We start from the raw sequence: 18,387 nt of genomic DNA on the forward strand, positions 1-18,387 counted from the left end.
GGGTCAATTGCCACTTTTCGCACCGTACAGATATCTTGTCTAAATCATTTTACAATTTGTTTTGGTCATCTGATGACTTTACAAGACGGTACATGACAGCGTGATCTGCAAACAATCTAAGTCAGCTACTGAGATCTTCTCCTACGTTGTTAATATAGATCAGGAACAATAGAGGGGCTATAACCCTTCCTTGGGGAACGCCGGATATTACTTATGTTTTACTCGATGACTTTCTGTCTATTACTATGAACTGTGACCTTTCTGACAGGAAATCACAATCCAGTCGCACAACTGAGGCAATATTCCATAGGCACACAGTTTGGTTAGAAGACGCTTGTGAGAAATGGTGTCGAAAGCCTTCTGGAAATATAAAAATATGGAATCAATTTGATATCTTATGTTGATAACACTCATTACTTCATGAGTATAAAGAGCTAGTTCTGTTTCGCAAGAATGATATTTTCTGGATCTGTGCTGACTATGTGTCAGTAAATCGTTTTCTTCGAGGTACTTCATAATGTTCGAATACAGTATATGTTCCAAAACCCCACTGCATATCGACATTAGTGATATGGCCCTGTAATTCAATGGATTACTCCTACTTACCTTTTTGGGTATTGGTGTGACTTGAGAATTTTGCAGTCTTTAGGTACGGATCTTTTTGTGAGCGAGCGGTTGTATATAATTACTAAATATGGAGCCATTGTATCAGCATACTCTGAGAGGAACCTGACTGGTATACCATCTGGACTGGAAGCCTTGCTTTTATTAAGTGGTTTAAGCTGCTTCGCGACACCAAGAATATCTATTCCTATGTTTCTCATCTTGGCAGTTGTTTGTGATTGGAATTTAGGAATATTTACTTCGTCTTCTTTGGTGAAGTAGTTTCGGAAAACCGTGTTTAATAACTCTGCTTCAGTGGCACTGTCATCAGTGACTTCACCATTATTATCTCACAGTGAAGATATTGATTGCGCCTTGCCACTGGTGTGCTTTATGTATGACCAGAATCTGTTTAGGTTTTCTGCCAGATTTCAAGACAGAGTTTTGTTGTGGAAATTTTTGAAAGCATCTCACATTGAAGTACATGCTATATTTCAGACTTCTTCAAAACTTAGCCAGTCTTGGGGATTTTGTGAGCTTTTAAATTTGGCATGCTTTTTTTTGCTGCTTCTGCAACAGCGATCTGACCCATTTTGTGTACCATGGGGGATCAGTACCATCATTTATTAATTTATTTGGTGTATATCTCTCAATTGCTGTCGACACTATCTCTCTGAAATCATTCCACAACTTTTCTATGGTTGCATGATCAGATCAGAAGGAGTGCAGACTGTGTCTTCAATTGGTGTTAAGAGCATTTTTCTCAGATTTTTTAAACAGACATACTTTGTGTTTCTTTTTGATGGTTGTAGGAGTTAACAGTATTCAGCATAGCAGCTACTGCCTTGTGGTCTCTAATCCCTGTATTTGCCATGATACTCACTATTTGTCCAGGATTATTTGTTGCTAAGAGGTCAAGTACGCTTTGCAACCATTTACACTTGGAGTGGGCTCATGAACTAATTGTTCAAAATAATTTTCTGAGAAAGCATTCAGTACAATTTCAGATGACTTTTATGCCTGCCGCCAGCTTTAAACATATAATTTTTCCAGCATATTGAGGGTAGACTAACGTCACCACTGACTATAGTTGTATGAGTTGGGTACCTATTTGAAATGAGACTCAAGTTTCCTTTGAACTGTTCAGCAACTATACCTCCTGAGTCAGGGGTCGGTAGAATGATCCAATTAATAGTTTAGTCTGATTGTCAAGTATGACCTCTACCCATACTACTTTGCAGGCAGTATCTACTTCAATTTCACTACAAAGCAAACTACTTCTAACAGTAATAAATACTCCACCACCAATTGTATTTAATCTATCCTTTCTGAACACTGTTAGGTCGCCTGGAAAAAATTTGGCTGAACTTGTTTCTGACTTTAGCCAGCTTTCTGTACCTATAACTATTTGAGCTTCAGTGATTTCTATTAGGGCTTGGAGCTCTAGTTCTTTCGCAACACAGCTACAACAATTTACAACTACAATACCGATTGTTTCTACAACTAACTTATTGTGTTTTACCTGCCCCCTTTTAGACGGATGCCCTTTTTGTGGTTCCTTGAGGCCCTCTAACCTAAAAAACTGCCCAGTCCCTTCCACATAGCCCCCGCTACCATTGTAGCCACTTCCTGTGTGTAGTGGACTCCTGATCTATTAAGCGGAACCCAGAAACCCACCACCTGATGGCGCAAGTCAAGGAATCTGCAGCCTACACGGCCAGAGAACCGCCTGAGCTTCTGATTCAGACCCTCCACTCGGCTCTGCACCAAAGGACCACAATCTGTTCTATCGACGATACTGGTGATGGTGAGCTCCACCTTAATCTCGCAAGCAAGACTGGCAGTCTTTACCATTCCCGCTAGCCATCCGAAACCAGAGAGAATCTCCTCCGATCCAAAGCGACACAAGTCATTCGTACCAACATGAGCCACCATCTGCAGTTGGCTGCAGTCTGTACTCTTCATGGCATCCGGAAGCAGCCTTTCCACATCCAGAATGACTCCCCCTATTATGCACATGGAGTGCACACTGGCTTCCTTCCCCTTCTTGGCAGCCATGTTCCTAAGGGGCCCCATTACGTGCCTAACATTGGAGCTTCCAGCTACCAGCAAACTCACCCTCTGTGAACGCCCAGACCTCCATCAGTCCTGTAGAGTGACAAAACCAAAGTATCTTCTGTACTACACATTCATCAAGTGAATCATTAAGTATTCCCTTGAGTGATGCACACACCTCTGTTACCAATCTTGTTGTGATATAATGTGTCTTACACTGCTTCTAGAAATATAAGAACAATTTCTCATATTTGATTCCTTTAAAACCTAACATCTGTATGTTGATTTAAGTTCATTACCTCAGCACAGCATGACAGTCCCATTCGGAAGTCTACTTCTTCTTTAAGAATTGCATTGTCAGCATCCCCAGGCTTCCTGTTTATAAAAAGCCTCTTTGAGGTTTTGAAAAGATGATGAGAAGGGTCACATATCTGAAATTCTTTGGATCAGATGGTTCCTTCCAAGTTTCTGATGTCGAAAAATTTAGCCTTGTCCGAGGCTGTAGGTATATAAAACGCAGTCACACATTTGTTCATCAGTTTTCAGATCCAGTTGTTGGTTTCATATCCGAAATGTTTATTTTGCTATGTCATAGTATTCTTTAAAACTGCTGCTTTATTGCTTTCTGAAACATTTAGTTGTTTATGTGTCTGAGTAATATCTTAAAAATTGTGTTGTAAAACATACCCGTCATGTGGTTTTACTATAATTGTCGTAGTGTAGTGTGAGACTAAATTTTTAGGTGAAACCCTGTTCCTCAAAATTGCAGTTAGTGAGATTAATACATACACATGAAGATGGCTTTGTAGTAGCATTAGAAGCAGTGACTAGATATTTTACAAGGATGTTAAAAAAATCCTGAAACTGAGTCAGTTGACAATGAAAGAAGAGTAATGTCTGCAAGTACAATTCCTATTGCAAAGAGTTAGAAGTGTGAACATATCTTACAGTAAATTCTGCTATATAATTATTTTAATGGAAATCCTGAATTGAATCTAAACAGTGGTTGCAGGATAGCCAACCACACGCTGTATAGGACCACTGTTTATAGATCTGTTACTACTGAAGCAGCAATGGATGGCACATAGGCCTAGATGTTTGTTAACAGTGTATGTATTTGATCAGCATATGTATAACATTCTGTCATGAAGTTTAACTCTTATAAGTCATTGAAGTTATAATGCCTAAAGCTTTTGACATATTTTAACAATAAAAAGCTATTTATCATTGTACAATTTTTCATGAGAGCATGTAACTTCGTATTGACAGTTACCAAAACCTTAAATGGCTTGTAATATTGCTTAAAGAATTTTATCTAAGTGACTAATTGAAATAATTTCAGATGCTTACTTCTGGGTTGGTATTGGTCCCCAGCCATCTTCAAAAGGGACAAAAGTTCCGGATGAATATGGATAGTAAGTATGCCAAACGAAGTTTATGATTTGTTATATCTGATTGGCTGAAAAATTCTGTTTACTAACTTTAATGCCTAAAAATTTAACTGTAATTTCCACCCTATTTAAAAAAAAATACAGTGGTATTCTGTTTATAATGACATGAACATTACATTGATTGAAATAGTCATCAGTTGAAATTAGGAACTACTGTTGCAAGTGGAATCGGAAATGAAGAGAGATGAAACATAAGAATAATACTAACATTATAGAAGTGATTTTTGACCTGTATATAATGGTTTTATGTTTAAAGATGTAACACAATACAATATAAGTGATTGGCTGTTTAGTGACTGTTTCTTCCAGGCTGATTTAAGAGGTACTGTCATAAAATAATATCATGTGTAATCTCTGCTAAAATGACAAAATTTGCAAAGTTTCTCTGCACAGTTATGAAGACAGAACAGTGGAAGAATCATGGATGAGCAGTCATAATTCTAACAATATGCTGTGATGAATGTCTTAGTAACACGATTCAGCAACCTGACTTCATAAGTTTCCCTGAAATGCCAAAGAACTGTCAGAATAAAGCTGCACACATTCCAGTGGCCACATGCCGACAGTTTAAATCACCCATCATCTCTCCTTCAAAGTCCTAATCTACCAACAACTCTATGGAATTACTAAGAACATCCACATAGGACCATCCAGTGCTAACTTGTTTAGGGGCCACCAAGAGGAATCATTCCTATCCACATAACACCCTTATCTGATTTGTTTATGACATCCTCATGATATGGAGCTATGGCAAGGAGAGTCTCTCCTCTTTCCTCCATAACTCAGCATTTATTCCTAAATCCATTTCACATTGTGCTTCTCAATTCACAAACAATGACAACAGCACCTTGATTTCAATGGCTAATCCATTCTAAGTAAGTTGCTCTCATACAGTCATGGCATCTATAGGTGTCATATATGTTGTGGGAAATGGGAGTTATTAAAACTTAGCTAGAGCTTTCACAGACAGACAATATCCTGCCCAACCAATACAGATACAGTTCTCCTGTGCCATTTCTTCCTGTGGCACCTGCAGATCTGTCTCCACTAGGACCAGTTGACTGTCAGTATTAATATCTCTCCATAGCATCCAGGTCTTCAGAATCTCAACCATACCCTTTGCCAGGGTGTCATCTACCTCTCATTGTGTCCTAAATTGGGAGATCTTCTACCCAGAATCCTACCCTCATCACCCAACCTACACATTGCCTTAATCAGTCACTATGCCAGTTCTGTTCATACACCCTGTGAGTCATTCACTTGTGGAAAACCGAGGTAGCACTCATATTCCCCTCCTCCCCTGCCCCCCCCCCCTCCTGCATGCACACGAGCCCGCACGTACGCACACGAGCGCACGCGCGCGCACACACACACACACACACACACACACACACACACACACACACATATTTTCTACTGCAGTCCAGTCACAGACAATTCCTTCCTATGAACGGTAGAGCTGCATGTGAAAGCAGACACATTCTGTCCTCATTATTGTGCAAACCAGCTCTCTATCCACATAGTGGCCACTGCCACTCCAAACATGACCACACAGTAGTGGAACATGCAGCATGCCACAGTGCAAAAGACTATTCAGATGAAAACCCTTTTTTCAGTGCATGCTGCGTCCTTGCAGTTCCCCTGTAATCTTCACTGATCCTCTTCTCACTTATTTACCTTCGCACACATACTATCCTCTCCTGTCCTACTCTAAACAGTCAGCATAGCTGCAGCTGTGTTTAGTCGTGTTTAGATGTCTGGTTGTGTGCTGTAGAGCGCATGCTTTGACTATATAAACAGTGATAGCTGAAAAGCAGTTACATTTTTCTTTGCACTGAGTATCAATCAGCTTAAGGTGGATGGTTGCCTTTGCTCATGTTTGTTTATAAGCACAATTCTCACATATATTCATACAGGGAATAATCTTGTACTCTTAATCAAGAAAGTAAGCAATCATGGGTTTGCTGCTTAATCGTAGTTTTTAAACAATGACGTAATGTAAACTTAGAAATGTGTATGCATTGCATGCATCATATTTCCCACATTACGTAAAAGGGAGATGTTGTAATTCATGGAATCTTTTAATCAGTGTTGGAGTTTTCTGATAGAAACAAATGAGGTGTTCCTGCTTTGGTTCTCTAGCAATGTAGAAGTTAACTTAATTAAAAAGCTTGTGACTGCTGAACTTGTTTTGGCAGTTTTGTTCAAATTGTCAAGTCTAAAACTCTTGAAATAGCAGACATTAATAAAATTAGGAGATTTGATGAACTTCTGGAGGTAGAGAAAATATACAGCCATAGGACTACAAAAGGCTGAAAGATTTGCCATACAATCTGCACAACACATTTGACTTAGAAGTAGAATATGTACACATGTGAGTACTTTTATTAGATTCTGTATATAAGTTTGTTATATAACTTCAAAGCTTGGATTACCATTAACCTGTGAAGCAGAACTTGAGCATACTTTTGGCTTGCTGTTTCATTTGTTCTTTAAAATCTTTTGCATTACTCCAGACCATCTTCATTTCCATCCTCATAGGTTTGGGCCAGTACAGTAAAGAGACATTGGAGATCAGCACAAATGCTCCTTTAGGATGAATCAGTACATAACTGGTAATTTAATGGAGGCTGGCCAAAGGAAAACAAATGTACTAATCCTTTTGCAAAATAATTATTGGAGGAGTACTTATTCCACCTTAAAAATATGACACTTTAAAACTACAGTGACTTTTTGAGAATAAGCACCAGAATCTGAAAATTCTGTTTCTGCTGATGGATCTAGTTTCCTTATTTGGTTACAGTATTTTAATGTTGTTTATTCATTCTGATATTCATAAGTTTTGAGGAGCCAATTTGATTTCAACATTTAATATGTCTTTCTTGCAGCCTTGATCCACTAAGGGCATACAAGAATGAAGATGTAACACTACAGCTACCTGGAGAACTAACTATATTTGATATAGAGTGGCTCAGCATTTTTGATCTGGAGAGTAAAGAAAAGTTTGGTTTTGTCAGAATACCTGATGGCTTGAATGTCCCACCATCACTTGTTAAAGTTGTGGTTAGTTGTTTACTCTAATGACAATATTTTTTAGTAGACTGAGTTATAATTATTATTTTTTTGATGGTTTGTTTTTTACAGCCTCATAAGAACAGTTTGCCAAACTGTCTTCAGTTACATAAAGATCTCCAAGTTAGTTGGGAAATATTTGGACCACAGATAACAATTCAATTGGCAGGACAGGTTGGTAAGTATATCAAACCTACTTTGTGTTAATTAATTTGGCCACAACACAGTGTATGTTCTTCCTAAATGGGTAAAAAGAGGTGTAGATAAAATTACTATATGAATTACTGACTGATAAAAGTGTTCAAACAATTAAAGTAGTAAAAGATAAAGAAACATAGTAAAGTTAGGCTGTACTAGTGAATCTAGTTCATTTTAAATATTTTCTCCTCATCATGTATTTTTCAACACATAATATGAGAAATGTACCGTTTCAGTCATTGCTACTGTTCCATCATCTTGCTCACCATCAACTGACTCCATTTTTCCCTTTTAGTTATGGATTTGAAATACTTGTATCTTGAAATTTTGTGATTTTTGCCTTATTTTTTGTATTCTAAGATATATTTGTGGTATGTGTAAGTAGTTTGTATTTTTAGATTTAATTGGCCTGCTTTAAGCTACATATTCACATTATGTTTTCATCAGCATTCAATTAGAAGATGATGGGAACATTAGGTGGTGTCTGACTCATTTACGATGCACTGAACTGCAAGTTAAAACTTCTGTAGTGATATTATTCGTATCTGTGCATATATAGGCTAACACTGGTGCAATGAAGTTACTCTTTCCGTTCATAATAACAGGTACATTACAGTAATTGATAGTGTTGAGCAAGTAAGTCAGAAAGATGTTGAGGTAATGGATCTCATAATACAATAAACATTCAAACAATTATGCTCACGTTGAGCTGAAGAATTATTTGATTATATAATGAATTTAGAGTAAATAGTTTATGTAACTTTTTTCTCTTGGCGCAAATTTTAATCATCAGGGCACTGAGCTTATATACCTAATCTGACTTTAATTTTGATCCATCTCTAATGATCTCATGTCAGCAAATACATAACATCTGTCATGATTACTACAAATAAACCCATTCGTAGTTTTTTCAAACTGCTTTGAAGTTGATCTGTGGAAATACTTACACAACACCACTGTAGCATTTCATTACCTGTGACCAAACTGTGTTGACTGCAACTTAAACAAAATTACAGCCTTTCCTGGGGTTGGGTTGGGTTGTTTGGGGGAAGAGACCAAACAGTGAAGTCATCGGTTCATCGGATTAGGGAAGGACGGGGAAAGAAGTCGGCCGTGCCCTTTCAAAGGAACCATCCCCACATTTGCCTATAGCGATTTACAGACTTTCCTGGTCATTTTGTTATAGGGATTGTAATCATTGTAAAAAATGTCAGTGTTTCTCTTGTCCTCTACATCTAGTCTGCAAGCCACTGTGAAATGGAAAGCAGAAGGTACTTCCAGTTTTGACACATTTTATCATTTCCTCTCACTCCATTTATATGTGAAGCATGAAACAAATGTCTGTTTAAATGCCTGTATTCATACTGTAATTAGTCTAATCTTGTCTTTGTGGTCCCTGCGAAAATTATATATGAGAGGATGTAGTTATTCCTAATACTGGTTCTTGAAACTTCATGGGCTAACTGATGCGTATCTTCAAGTGTCTTGACAGTTCAAGTTTTTCAGTATTCTGTGACACTGAACTATGAGTCAATCAAACCTGTGACCACTCATGCTGCTTTTATTTGTGTATGTCGAATATACCCAGTTAGTCAGATGTGGTGTGTGTCCCACAAACTCGAGCAATATTCTAGGATGATAGAGGCAAGTATTTTGCAAGCGATCTGCTTTTCAGTGTGATTGCATTTTTCCAGTATAATGCCAATGAACTGAGTCTACCTCTTATTTTACACATGGCTGAGTCTATGTGTCATTTTATTTCATATTCTCACAAATCCTTACATGCAGTTGTTCACTAATTCAAGTTGTGAGTCACTGATATTATAGTCACTGGTGTCATAAAGCTGTGATGTAGTAGTCATACAATACTACATTTTTACTTTTTGTGGAATCAACAATTTTACTTTTCTGAACATTTAAAGCACGTCCCAAGTCTTTGCACCACTTTCAAATTTTATCAACAGCTGAATGTCACAGTGATGTTTCACTTGCCAGAGACTACAGTCAAGTGTGCGTGCTGTGTGTGTGTGTGTTTTGTCTATTGTTGAGGAAGTCCTTAATGGCTGAAAGCTTTAATTGTGAGAGTCTTTTTGTTGTGCCTATCTGCAACTCAGCATCTCCATTGTATGGTGATTAGCAACTTCCCTTTTCATAATACTGATACATTTCATCCTGGATTTTCCATTGTTCAATATTTGTGTGAGCTTTTTTCAAATAATGCTTCATTAGAGATAACTACAACATCAGCAAAAAGTCTGATTTTATTTTTAATATTGTCTATCAGGTCATTAGTGTGTAACAGGAATAGGAAGAGTCTGAAAGTATCTCTACATTTATCACTGACTCTCCATCCAAGATCACATGCTGTCACACTCATAGCAAGAACTCCTCAGTCCAGACACAAATTTTGTTTGATACACCATATGATCATTATTTCATTTAACTTTCATATCATCTTAAAATAGCTGAATAGCATTATGACAGTTATAATTCCTGCAGAATATAATATTACATTACAACAGTTGATTTTGTAAGAGCTGTGTTCACATTTCCTTAGAACAAACTATCAGTGAGTGGAGAAAGGTGGAAATATTGTGTTACTTACGTACCTGTAAGTACTGACACTGCAATTAAGGGAAACAGTTTTCCAAATCAGATATTGTTGCAAAAAAACTGTAGAATATGCAACTGTAACATGCAATCATTAATTACTATAAAATATATTATGTTTGACACTTGTAAATGTCCTAAAGTTCTCAGAAACATACCTTTGTTCAAGCAGTGGAAGCTCTTGGATGGAATAACAACAAAGAGCATGTGCAGTTTGGAAGGCGAAATAAAACATGGGAAGGGAGAGGAAAAGGTCTGATGCTGAGTAAAGTAATGCATTGGAGAACAGTAACAAAGGAAAACAGCAGTGGGTTGTGGCATGGAAGGAAAACCACCAGGCAAAATTAAACAGTGGAAAGTCATGAATGGAGTAATACCAAACAATTGTTATTCCATGAAGGACTTTCCATTGTTTGGTTTTGTCTAATGGATTCCATTCCATCCCACAACCCAATGCTGTTTCCCTGTGTTACTATTGTCCAGTGCCTGATTCTACTCTGTGTCTGTCCTTTACTTTTTCTTCTTTCCTGCATTTCATTGTCACCTTCCAAACCACACATGTTCATGTGATTTGCTTTTGTTCATATAGATATACAATCAAATTAGGGGGAATGTCTGTCTAAATGATGGTACAAAATCAGTAGGAAGCACAAGTATAGTTCATAACTGATGATACACTACGAATTACATTTTTCATAGCACTCAACATTTAGAAATACACAATATATATTGGAATATATGCTTCAGTTTTAATGTAATCAGCAAAAGATAATGGGGAAAGAGAACAAACAGCACATTCAAATCATACATTAAATGTTAGAATGTAAATTTTTGAAACAAATTTATCTATGTTTCTTGGAAACAATGGAATTACCGAATGCCAGCTTATACCTGTACATAAACATTTAAAAGGCAAGGATTTTGCACTTAGCTATTTTTGTGGAACTTTCTACACAATTGTGCTGAAGGTGAACACTGTAGCATCCATTTATCATATTAAAAACAATGAAAATCGTGGCTTGTCTTCCATATAAAGTGACTAACAATGCATCTTCCAGCTTTTGTAAGACTGCTCCCACTACCCAGAAGAATTGAGTGTAGAGTGTGTCCATGTACTGTAAGTACCTATGTGACGTTTTAGCTAGGGCCATGTAGTCTGTGTTGTAAGTCTGTTTGATGAAGTACCAGATGTGTTTATGCAATTTTTGTTCCCCCCCACCCTGCCCCCCCTCAAAACAGCACTGAATGTCTTCCCGTAATTTGTGAGCTCTGAGAACTACATTTCTCTTCTCAGTATGTAATGTCTATTTGTAAAGCAAATTGTGTACATATGTGTTGATAGGTAAGCTGTATGATTTATGCTGTTAATATTAAGACATCTGTACACAAGAACAAATCAATTGATAAGTTGTTAAAGAAGAAGAAAGTTATGTTCTTTATGAGCAGACATTTGGAACTCCTGTGTTAGGGAGTTTTAGCCATGTCTATTTCAGCTTTGGTGGTTTGATATGCATATTAAATGCTCAATAGTTGTGATTACTAAATATGAAAGGTCAATGAGATGATGCCTAGTGAAATACTTGGAGTTGTGTTGAGTAGTATTGGTAGACTTATAGAAAGCAGAGAAGTTTTCCAACATAATGCCTTTTTCTTGGATGTGCAATGAAAGGAAGAGATCCATAAAGCTATTCTTGTAACTCAGCTGGACATATCACTGGAAGACATGAAACTGTTGATCTCTGCATTGGGTGAGACTGCTGCCAGCAAGGAAAACACAGCATCACCAGCCAATCAATCTCATCAGACCAGCTAGCTGCCCATTTATGCCTAAGCAGCCATAAACTCATTGTCATTCTCTTAACTAACCAGTGACACCATTATATTGGATTCTGCCAGATGCTCCTGCCGTTATGCAAGTTGACTCTGCCTGCATATGAGATTCACAGAATGAAGTGACGCTTTGAACTCAATAACTTTTACAGTCATTTCCACAACCATCTATTAATATCATCAGGCTTGCGGCATTATATAACAAACTGGCCTGTATTCCTTTTAACCTGTGTGCGGAGTAAATTACCTTTCATATGGCTCAGGACAACTGTTTTGTTATGAACTTACTGGGTTTCATTTCCTGTTTTCATAAGTGTTGCCTTAGAAGAGCAAATCATGAAAGTTATAACTAGTGCATCATTCATTAAACACTTCTATAAATTAGGAACATTATAGAATTTCACATATACATCAATAGAGAGTGATGTTTTGCCCCTTGACAACAAACTAATTAAGCTTTGGATTGTAACACACAAGTAACATAATGTGTATAAAACTTAGATGCTACTAACTGCTGCCAGTAACATCAGAATTGCGCACTCGATACTGACCCACACAGTGTTCCATACATTCTGTAATGAAGGATAGCCCTCAGATATGTGAAAAGAATCAAGCTATACATCAACAGGTGGAAGCATCCACTGCTGGTCACTTCTGTGAAGCATGCTGGCAACAAATTATGGCTAGTGTTAATGTGTTCACACTGATAATCATGGGAATTATTTTATATGTGTATACTAGAAGAAAAACAGCCACTTTGAAGAGAGCCACTGCTCCTTTATACTACTTGGCCGCTGTTTTCGTCTAATGTTTCAAACACAGCACAATGCAGTATTAGCTGTCCATGTACTGAACTGGCAAAGTCCAGATCTGTTTAATACAAACACTTCTGCATTGTTGAGTAATTAAGCTGTGTCACAAAGGAGATTTCAGTTCAGCAACAAGCCATCAGAGGGATATGTGGTGTTACAAAATGTAGGCTGCTGCTAAAGATGTGAGGTATTCAAAATTAAATCACATGTGCTTAATCCAGTGAGTAATCTGTTGTCAGTAACATGGACTGGCTCAAAACAACCTACTGCCCTTAGTCTGTAAATATGAAGCAGGATGCCTGTCTGCCTTTAGCCCTGACTTTCTTATTATATGAAAGAAAGAGTCCATTACTTTAGTGTACATTGCCATGGTACCATCAGTAGGGGTAGCATGGCAGGGCATAAGCTTGTGGCCTTTTTCACTGACAATGCACTTACTGATGCTGCACAGCTGTATTCACCTACAATAATTAATACATATCTAAGGAAATGTGTTGTTTTTGTTTCTCACAGCTGAAGATGAATATATGGCTTTTGGACTTAGTGGCTCTACCGACAGAAGTCAGATGATAAATTCTGATGTTGCAGTGACATATGTTGAAACTTACCTCGGTCATGCTGATGATTACAACATTACTGCACAGTCTCCTGTAAGTTCTTTAGTTTACTGGTAATCTTTGACTGTATAAGTGTGCTAACATTTTAGTACCATTCTTTGATAAGGGTAAAACATTTTATTCATGCTGCCAAAAATTATCTTTGTATGAAGAAGAAGAAATACATGACATTAGTCTCAGATGCCAAATTAGTCGACCGATGACCGTAGCAGTCTGGTCCCTTTAATCCCACAAACCAAATTAGTCTCAGGTGCCAATTATCTGTAGTTAATGAAATCAGAAATTGTAGATCAAGAGAAAAATAACACCATTGTGTATTTATCTGCAGTAATAAAGTAATTATGAATTTGCCAATTTTAGTGTTCTCAGTTCATGATAAACATGGGGTCAAATCTATTTACTTTCTGCTGTGTTCATTTTTAGTCAATACAGTGGCAGTTGCTCATGACAGAAATTAATTCATGGATATATGGCTGGATCTCAGTTCCTAGTTGGTACATTATTTCTGCAAATGACCAAAATTCCATTATCAGAAATGTTGAGAACTGTTCATGTTCAAATACTATGCTTGTTTGACATGAAGATCTGAACTGTATACCTGTGAACTTATTTCTCATTATATATACTGAGGAGAAACTGAAGAGTCATAGAAGAGTCATAGTTACTCATGTATTTAGCAAAAACCATCAATGACTAGTATAATCTGTCATTTAAAAGGTTGGACATGTCTTTTGATCATTCTCGTTCTTTTGATAACACTTTCATTTATTTGGATGAACAGAGGAGAAAATAATACAAAATATTAATTAAAATGAGCAACTCTTCTATTTAATTGGAATTTGCTTCTGAGTAATTGTTCTTGTGTATAATTATCACATAGACAGTTCTAGAGAATTTCAAATATTATTGTGTCAGAAATCTTGCTGGTAACTGGTTTTCATCCTAGTGAAGTAAAAGTAGGTAGATTGTTCCATTAAGAAACTTAAGGCATATACACCACATACACAATGAAACAATATCAACAGAACAAGAAATTATCACGGCGGGGTCTGCTCTTTTTGGTGCTCTGTATAAGTGATTTTTCATCAAATACACTGATGAGCCAAAACATTATGACCACCTGCTTAAGGGCTTGTTTGTCTTTCTTTGGAGAGAAGTACATTACTGATTGTATGTATCAGGGATCCAACAATTTGTTGGTAGGTTTGTAGAGATGTGTGGGATTAGATGTCTGTGCACAGGTCATATAATTCATGTAAATAATGAACTGCTGATTTGCTTACGCAGTGATGGCACCTGACAGCAACCCAGATGGGTTCTACAGGATTTACATCTGGCAAATTGGGTTACTGAAACATCAACTTGAGTTCACTGTAATGCTCCTCGAACCACTGTAGGACAGTTCTGACTCCCAGACACAGACAATTATACTGCTGAAAGATGACATTGTCGTCGAAGTAGACAACAAGTGTGATGGGATGGAAGTGATTCGCAGCTGTCAGTGCGTCATTCATTACTACCACAGGTCCCGTGCAAACATAGGACAATGTCTCCGATAGCATAATACTGCTTCCACCAACCTACGTCCGTGGCGTGCTGCACGTTTTGAGCTACCATTCGCCTCAGTGATAGTGTTTGTGGAGACGGCTATTGACATATTGTAGCAATATTTGACGGTAGTGTCTGTTCCCGAACGAACAGTTACCGTGGATGACCATGCAGATTTGCTAGAAATGAAATGATAATTAAATGGACACCCTAGCTGCAAACAGGCGTTGATGTACTTCATTGGGGACATGTTGAAAATGTGTGCCCCGACCGGGACTCGAACCCGGGATCTCCTGCTTACATGGCAGACGCTCTATCCATCTGAGCCACATCTATTAGGCGCACTACGAATGTAGTGGTGTGGACATGTTGGGAATGTGGATCTCACGGTGGCTCAGATGGATAGAGCGTCTGCCATGTAAGCAGGAGATCCCGGGTTCGAGTCCCGGTCGGGGCACACATTTTCAACATGTCCCCAATGAAGTACATCAACGCCTGTTTGCAGCTAGGGTGTCCATTTAATTATCATTTCATATTGTAGTAAAAATGTGATTCATCCTAAGAGTCAACATGTTTTCCTTGATCAATGGTCAAATCTCAATTGTCCCATGCCCACTGCAATCGTAATTGCCGATGCCATTGGGTCAAGATGTGAACACGTAGGGTTCAGCAGTATAACGAATTTAATATATGATAAACAATAAACTTCAAACAAAAACTGAAATCATATCCACTTGACAGCTTCTTCAGCTCCATAGAAGAATTTCTGAATGTGTAGCAGTGTCATGTGTGTGTGTTTCAGAGAGGGAGAGAGATATATTGAACATAATTAAGTATAAATCATTGTATGCATTTGATAAGAAAATGTGCTCTTATAGCCCAGCACTAACTGGGGGAAGAATTTTGTGTAATTGTAAAGTTTTGTACAGTGGTAGAGTGGAGTGTCTTGAGCAACATACTAAAAATCCATGTGAACAGAATCTATGTGAGTTTGGGTCTGGGGGAGGCAGGGGGTATATGTAAGGGTCACACTATTAGGTTTTTCTTGAATATCTCAAAAGCCACTGCATGTATCAAAGATGTTTCCCAGTACAAAATTAAACTGTATTAAATTTAGTAAAAAAATATCTTATTCATTTGTTCTATAGGACTAATAGTTTCCATGTTGCATAGGATGGAAAAAATCACAGATTATTAAAAATAGTATTTTAATGGTATAAATTTGATGTTTATTGTTAAACATAGTTGTCTAAGAAGAACAAATATTAAATGTGTTTACCACATTTAAGTGCAGTAGAACCATATTAAGGGATAATTGTTTTGTAGGGGCGAAACATTGTGGAAAGGTGGGGCACGAGGTTAGAAGCACAAGGGAAGATACGACACTAGATTTTTCATGCAGTTCCCTCCTTCATGGGTCTGCAAAATGAAGGGTGAGCAGACAATTCCCCTTCAGCTTTACCACACTATGCCACAATAAGCAACTACAGGGTATTTCATATTGTTATACCGATACTTTTGCAGATCACCTTATGAACCAGTGGTGACACAATGTACAGACGTGCCTGTTTTATCCCCCATGAAGTGCATTAACACTATATGTAATACAGATATGAATTACTAATTATCCGAATACAGGAAAAGCATATATACAGAATCTATGTAAATTTCTGGACACTGTTCCCCAGTGCTGGAGGAAAATTGAGTCTTTGTCATCCTGCATGGCAGCTGTAGCATTTTTCTGGAAAGGCGATATTCTCCACAGTGAGTGTTGCTTGCATTTCTGTTTACGGACAGACTAAACCTCCCCAGCATTTGCTTTGCCCTTTTCTTACGTAAGTAGGCAAAATAATTTCACTGAGCTCGTACTTATACAGGGGTTGTCACATAAGACATTACAACCCCTTTTATTTTGTGAACGGTTCCAGATATCAAATGATGTTTCCAGCAAATGATAGTATGCTAGTGATACTAAAATTGGAAAGCAATGCGGCCAAAGTTGGCCATTTCTGTGTTAACACCACCAAGCAGACCTCTAATGCCAGACAATGCTACACTAATAAGAAAAATCTAATTACCTATACAGCATACATAAAGGGTTAACTATGATTTTTGTGTATGGATCTACAGCATATGCTAGCTTCTAGTGCATTAGATGGGGCTTAGAAAAACAATTTATAATGTGTGTATGTATCCAGGTTTTTGTGGAAACAGCTATAGTTTCATCAGGTAGTTTTCCATTTAAACTGTCCAAGTTGCTGCTTGCTTTTAAAAGCCAAAACAAAAATGTCGGTCATTGATGCGTATTGCTGATAGCCCTATTCACAGAAAAATAAAACTAGTTTATTGGCTTTGTTAGATTTAAAATAATAATAATAGTAATAACTACTTAGTGTCTTCCAGTCTGAGAGCTTCGTGACTAATAATAGTAATAATAATACCTTACCTCCCTTTGTTGGAGATGCCTGAATGCTTCTTAAAAGTAAAACACGTGCTGGTGAACAAATATGTCTATAGATACTATTCAAAATTTTAATTAGGTGGAATTCACTTTAAATAAACTAAGAAAATATTTTATGCAAAATAATTGATGACATGTCACCCTCAAAATAAATACTTTTCTTAAGGAAATGTAGTTTTACACTTTACTCAAGCATATGCTCCAATTTTATACCATCGACTGCAAAGCATATTTGAAATCACTGTTCAAGACATAGATGAACATATGAAAGTAAATTGGATGATATAATGTTGCATGCTATGACGATTCAATGGCGCATACTTCCTGGTGGTGTTGGGTGGGGGTGGGGGGAGGGGGGGGGGGAGACACTTCATGGTAGACTGCATTTGTCAGTGCTCCCCATAGAAAGAAATCAAGAGAAGTCAGATCAGGGGACCTGTGAATGACAATTGTCTGATTGATCCCACATTCTTTGCCAGTACATTTTATGCCATCAAGTGGACTAATTAGTACCATAGCCACAACAACTTTTTCTTGTGCTCTGTCAGTTGCAGTCTTCATTCTTGTCGTCTGATGTTGAAGCTGCCTGTTCACACTAGTGATCTAATACACGCATCAAAAAAAGTTTTGCATCACCACAGTTCTAAGAGTTCTGGAACCTGTACAGGAAATTGGAATAGAGATCAACTTAAACATAATTTCCACGCTTTTTATTGCCCATGAAAACCACACATTGCATGTTGTACCACCATACAGGAGACCTTCAGAGGTGGTGGTCCAGATTGCTGTACACACCAGTACCTCTAATACCCAGTAGCACGTCCTCTTGCATGATGCATGCCTGTATTCACCGTGGCATACATTCCACAAGTTCATCAAGGCACTGTTGGTCCAGATTGTCCCACTCCTCAACGGTGATTCAGCGTAGATACCTCAGAGGGGTTGGTGGGTCACGTCATCCATAAACAGCCCTTTTCAATCTATCTCAGGCATGTTCAATAAGGTTCATGTCTGGAGAACATACTGGCCACTTAAGTTGAGGGATTTCATTATCTTGAAGGAAGTCATTCACAAGATGTGCCTGATGGGGGCGCAAATTGTCGTCCATGAAGACAAATACCTTGCCAATA

General features: G+C 37.7%; 1 protein-coding gene across 1 annotated transcript in view; it reads left to right on the top strand.

Moving 5' to 3' along the window:
- LOC126251476 (protein Skeletor, isoforms B/C) overlaps positions 1-18,387 on the top strand; it is a 68,439-nt gene that overhangs the window by 12,284 nt on the left and 37,768 nt on the right. Inside the window, exons 4-7 of the mRNA XM_049951923.1 lie at positions 4,001-4,073; positions 6,998-7,172; positions 7,254-7,359; positions 13,145-13,281. Coding sequence (XP_049807880.1) covers positions 4,001-4,073; positions 6,998-7,172; positions 7,254-7,359; positions 13,145-13,281 — 491 coding nt within the window. The remainder of the gene's footprint in view (positions 1-4,000; positions 4,074-6,997; positions 7,173-7,253; positions 7,360-13,144; positions 13,282-18,387) is intronic.

Source organism: Schistocerca nitens, chromosome 4 (assembly GCF_023898315.1).
Source record: "Schistocerca nitens isolate TAMUIC-IGC-003100 chromosome 4, iqSchNite1.1, whole genome shotgun sequence".
In the NCBI taxonomy this organism is placed as follows: Eukaryota; Metazoa; Arthropoda; class Insecta; order Orthoptera; family Acrididae; genus Schistocerca; species Schistocerca nitens.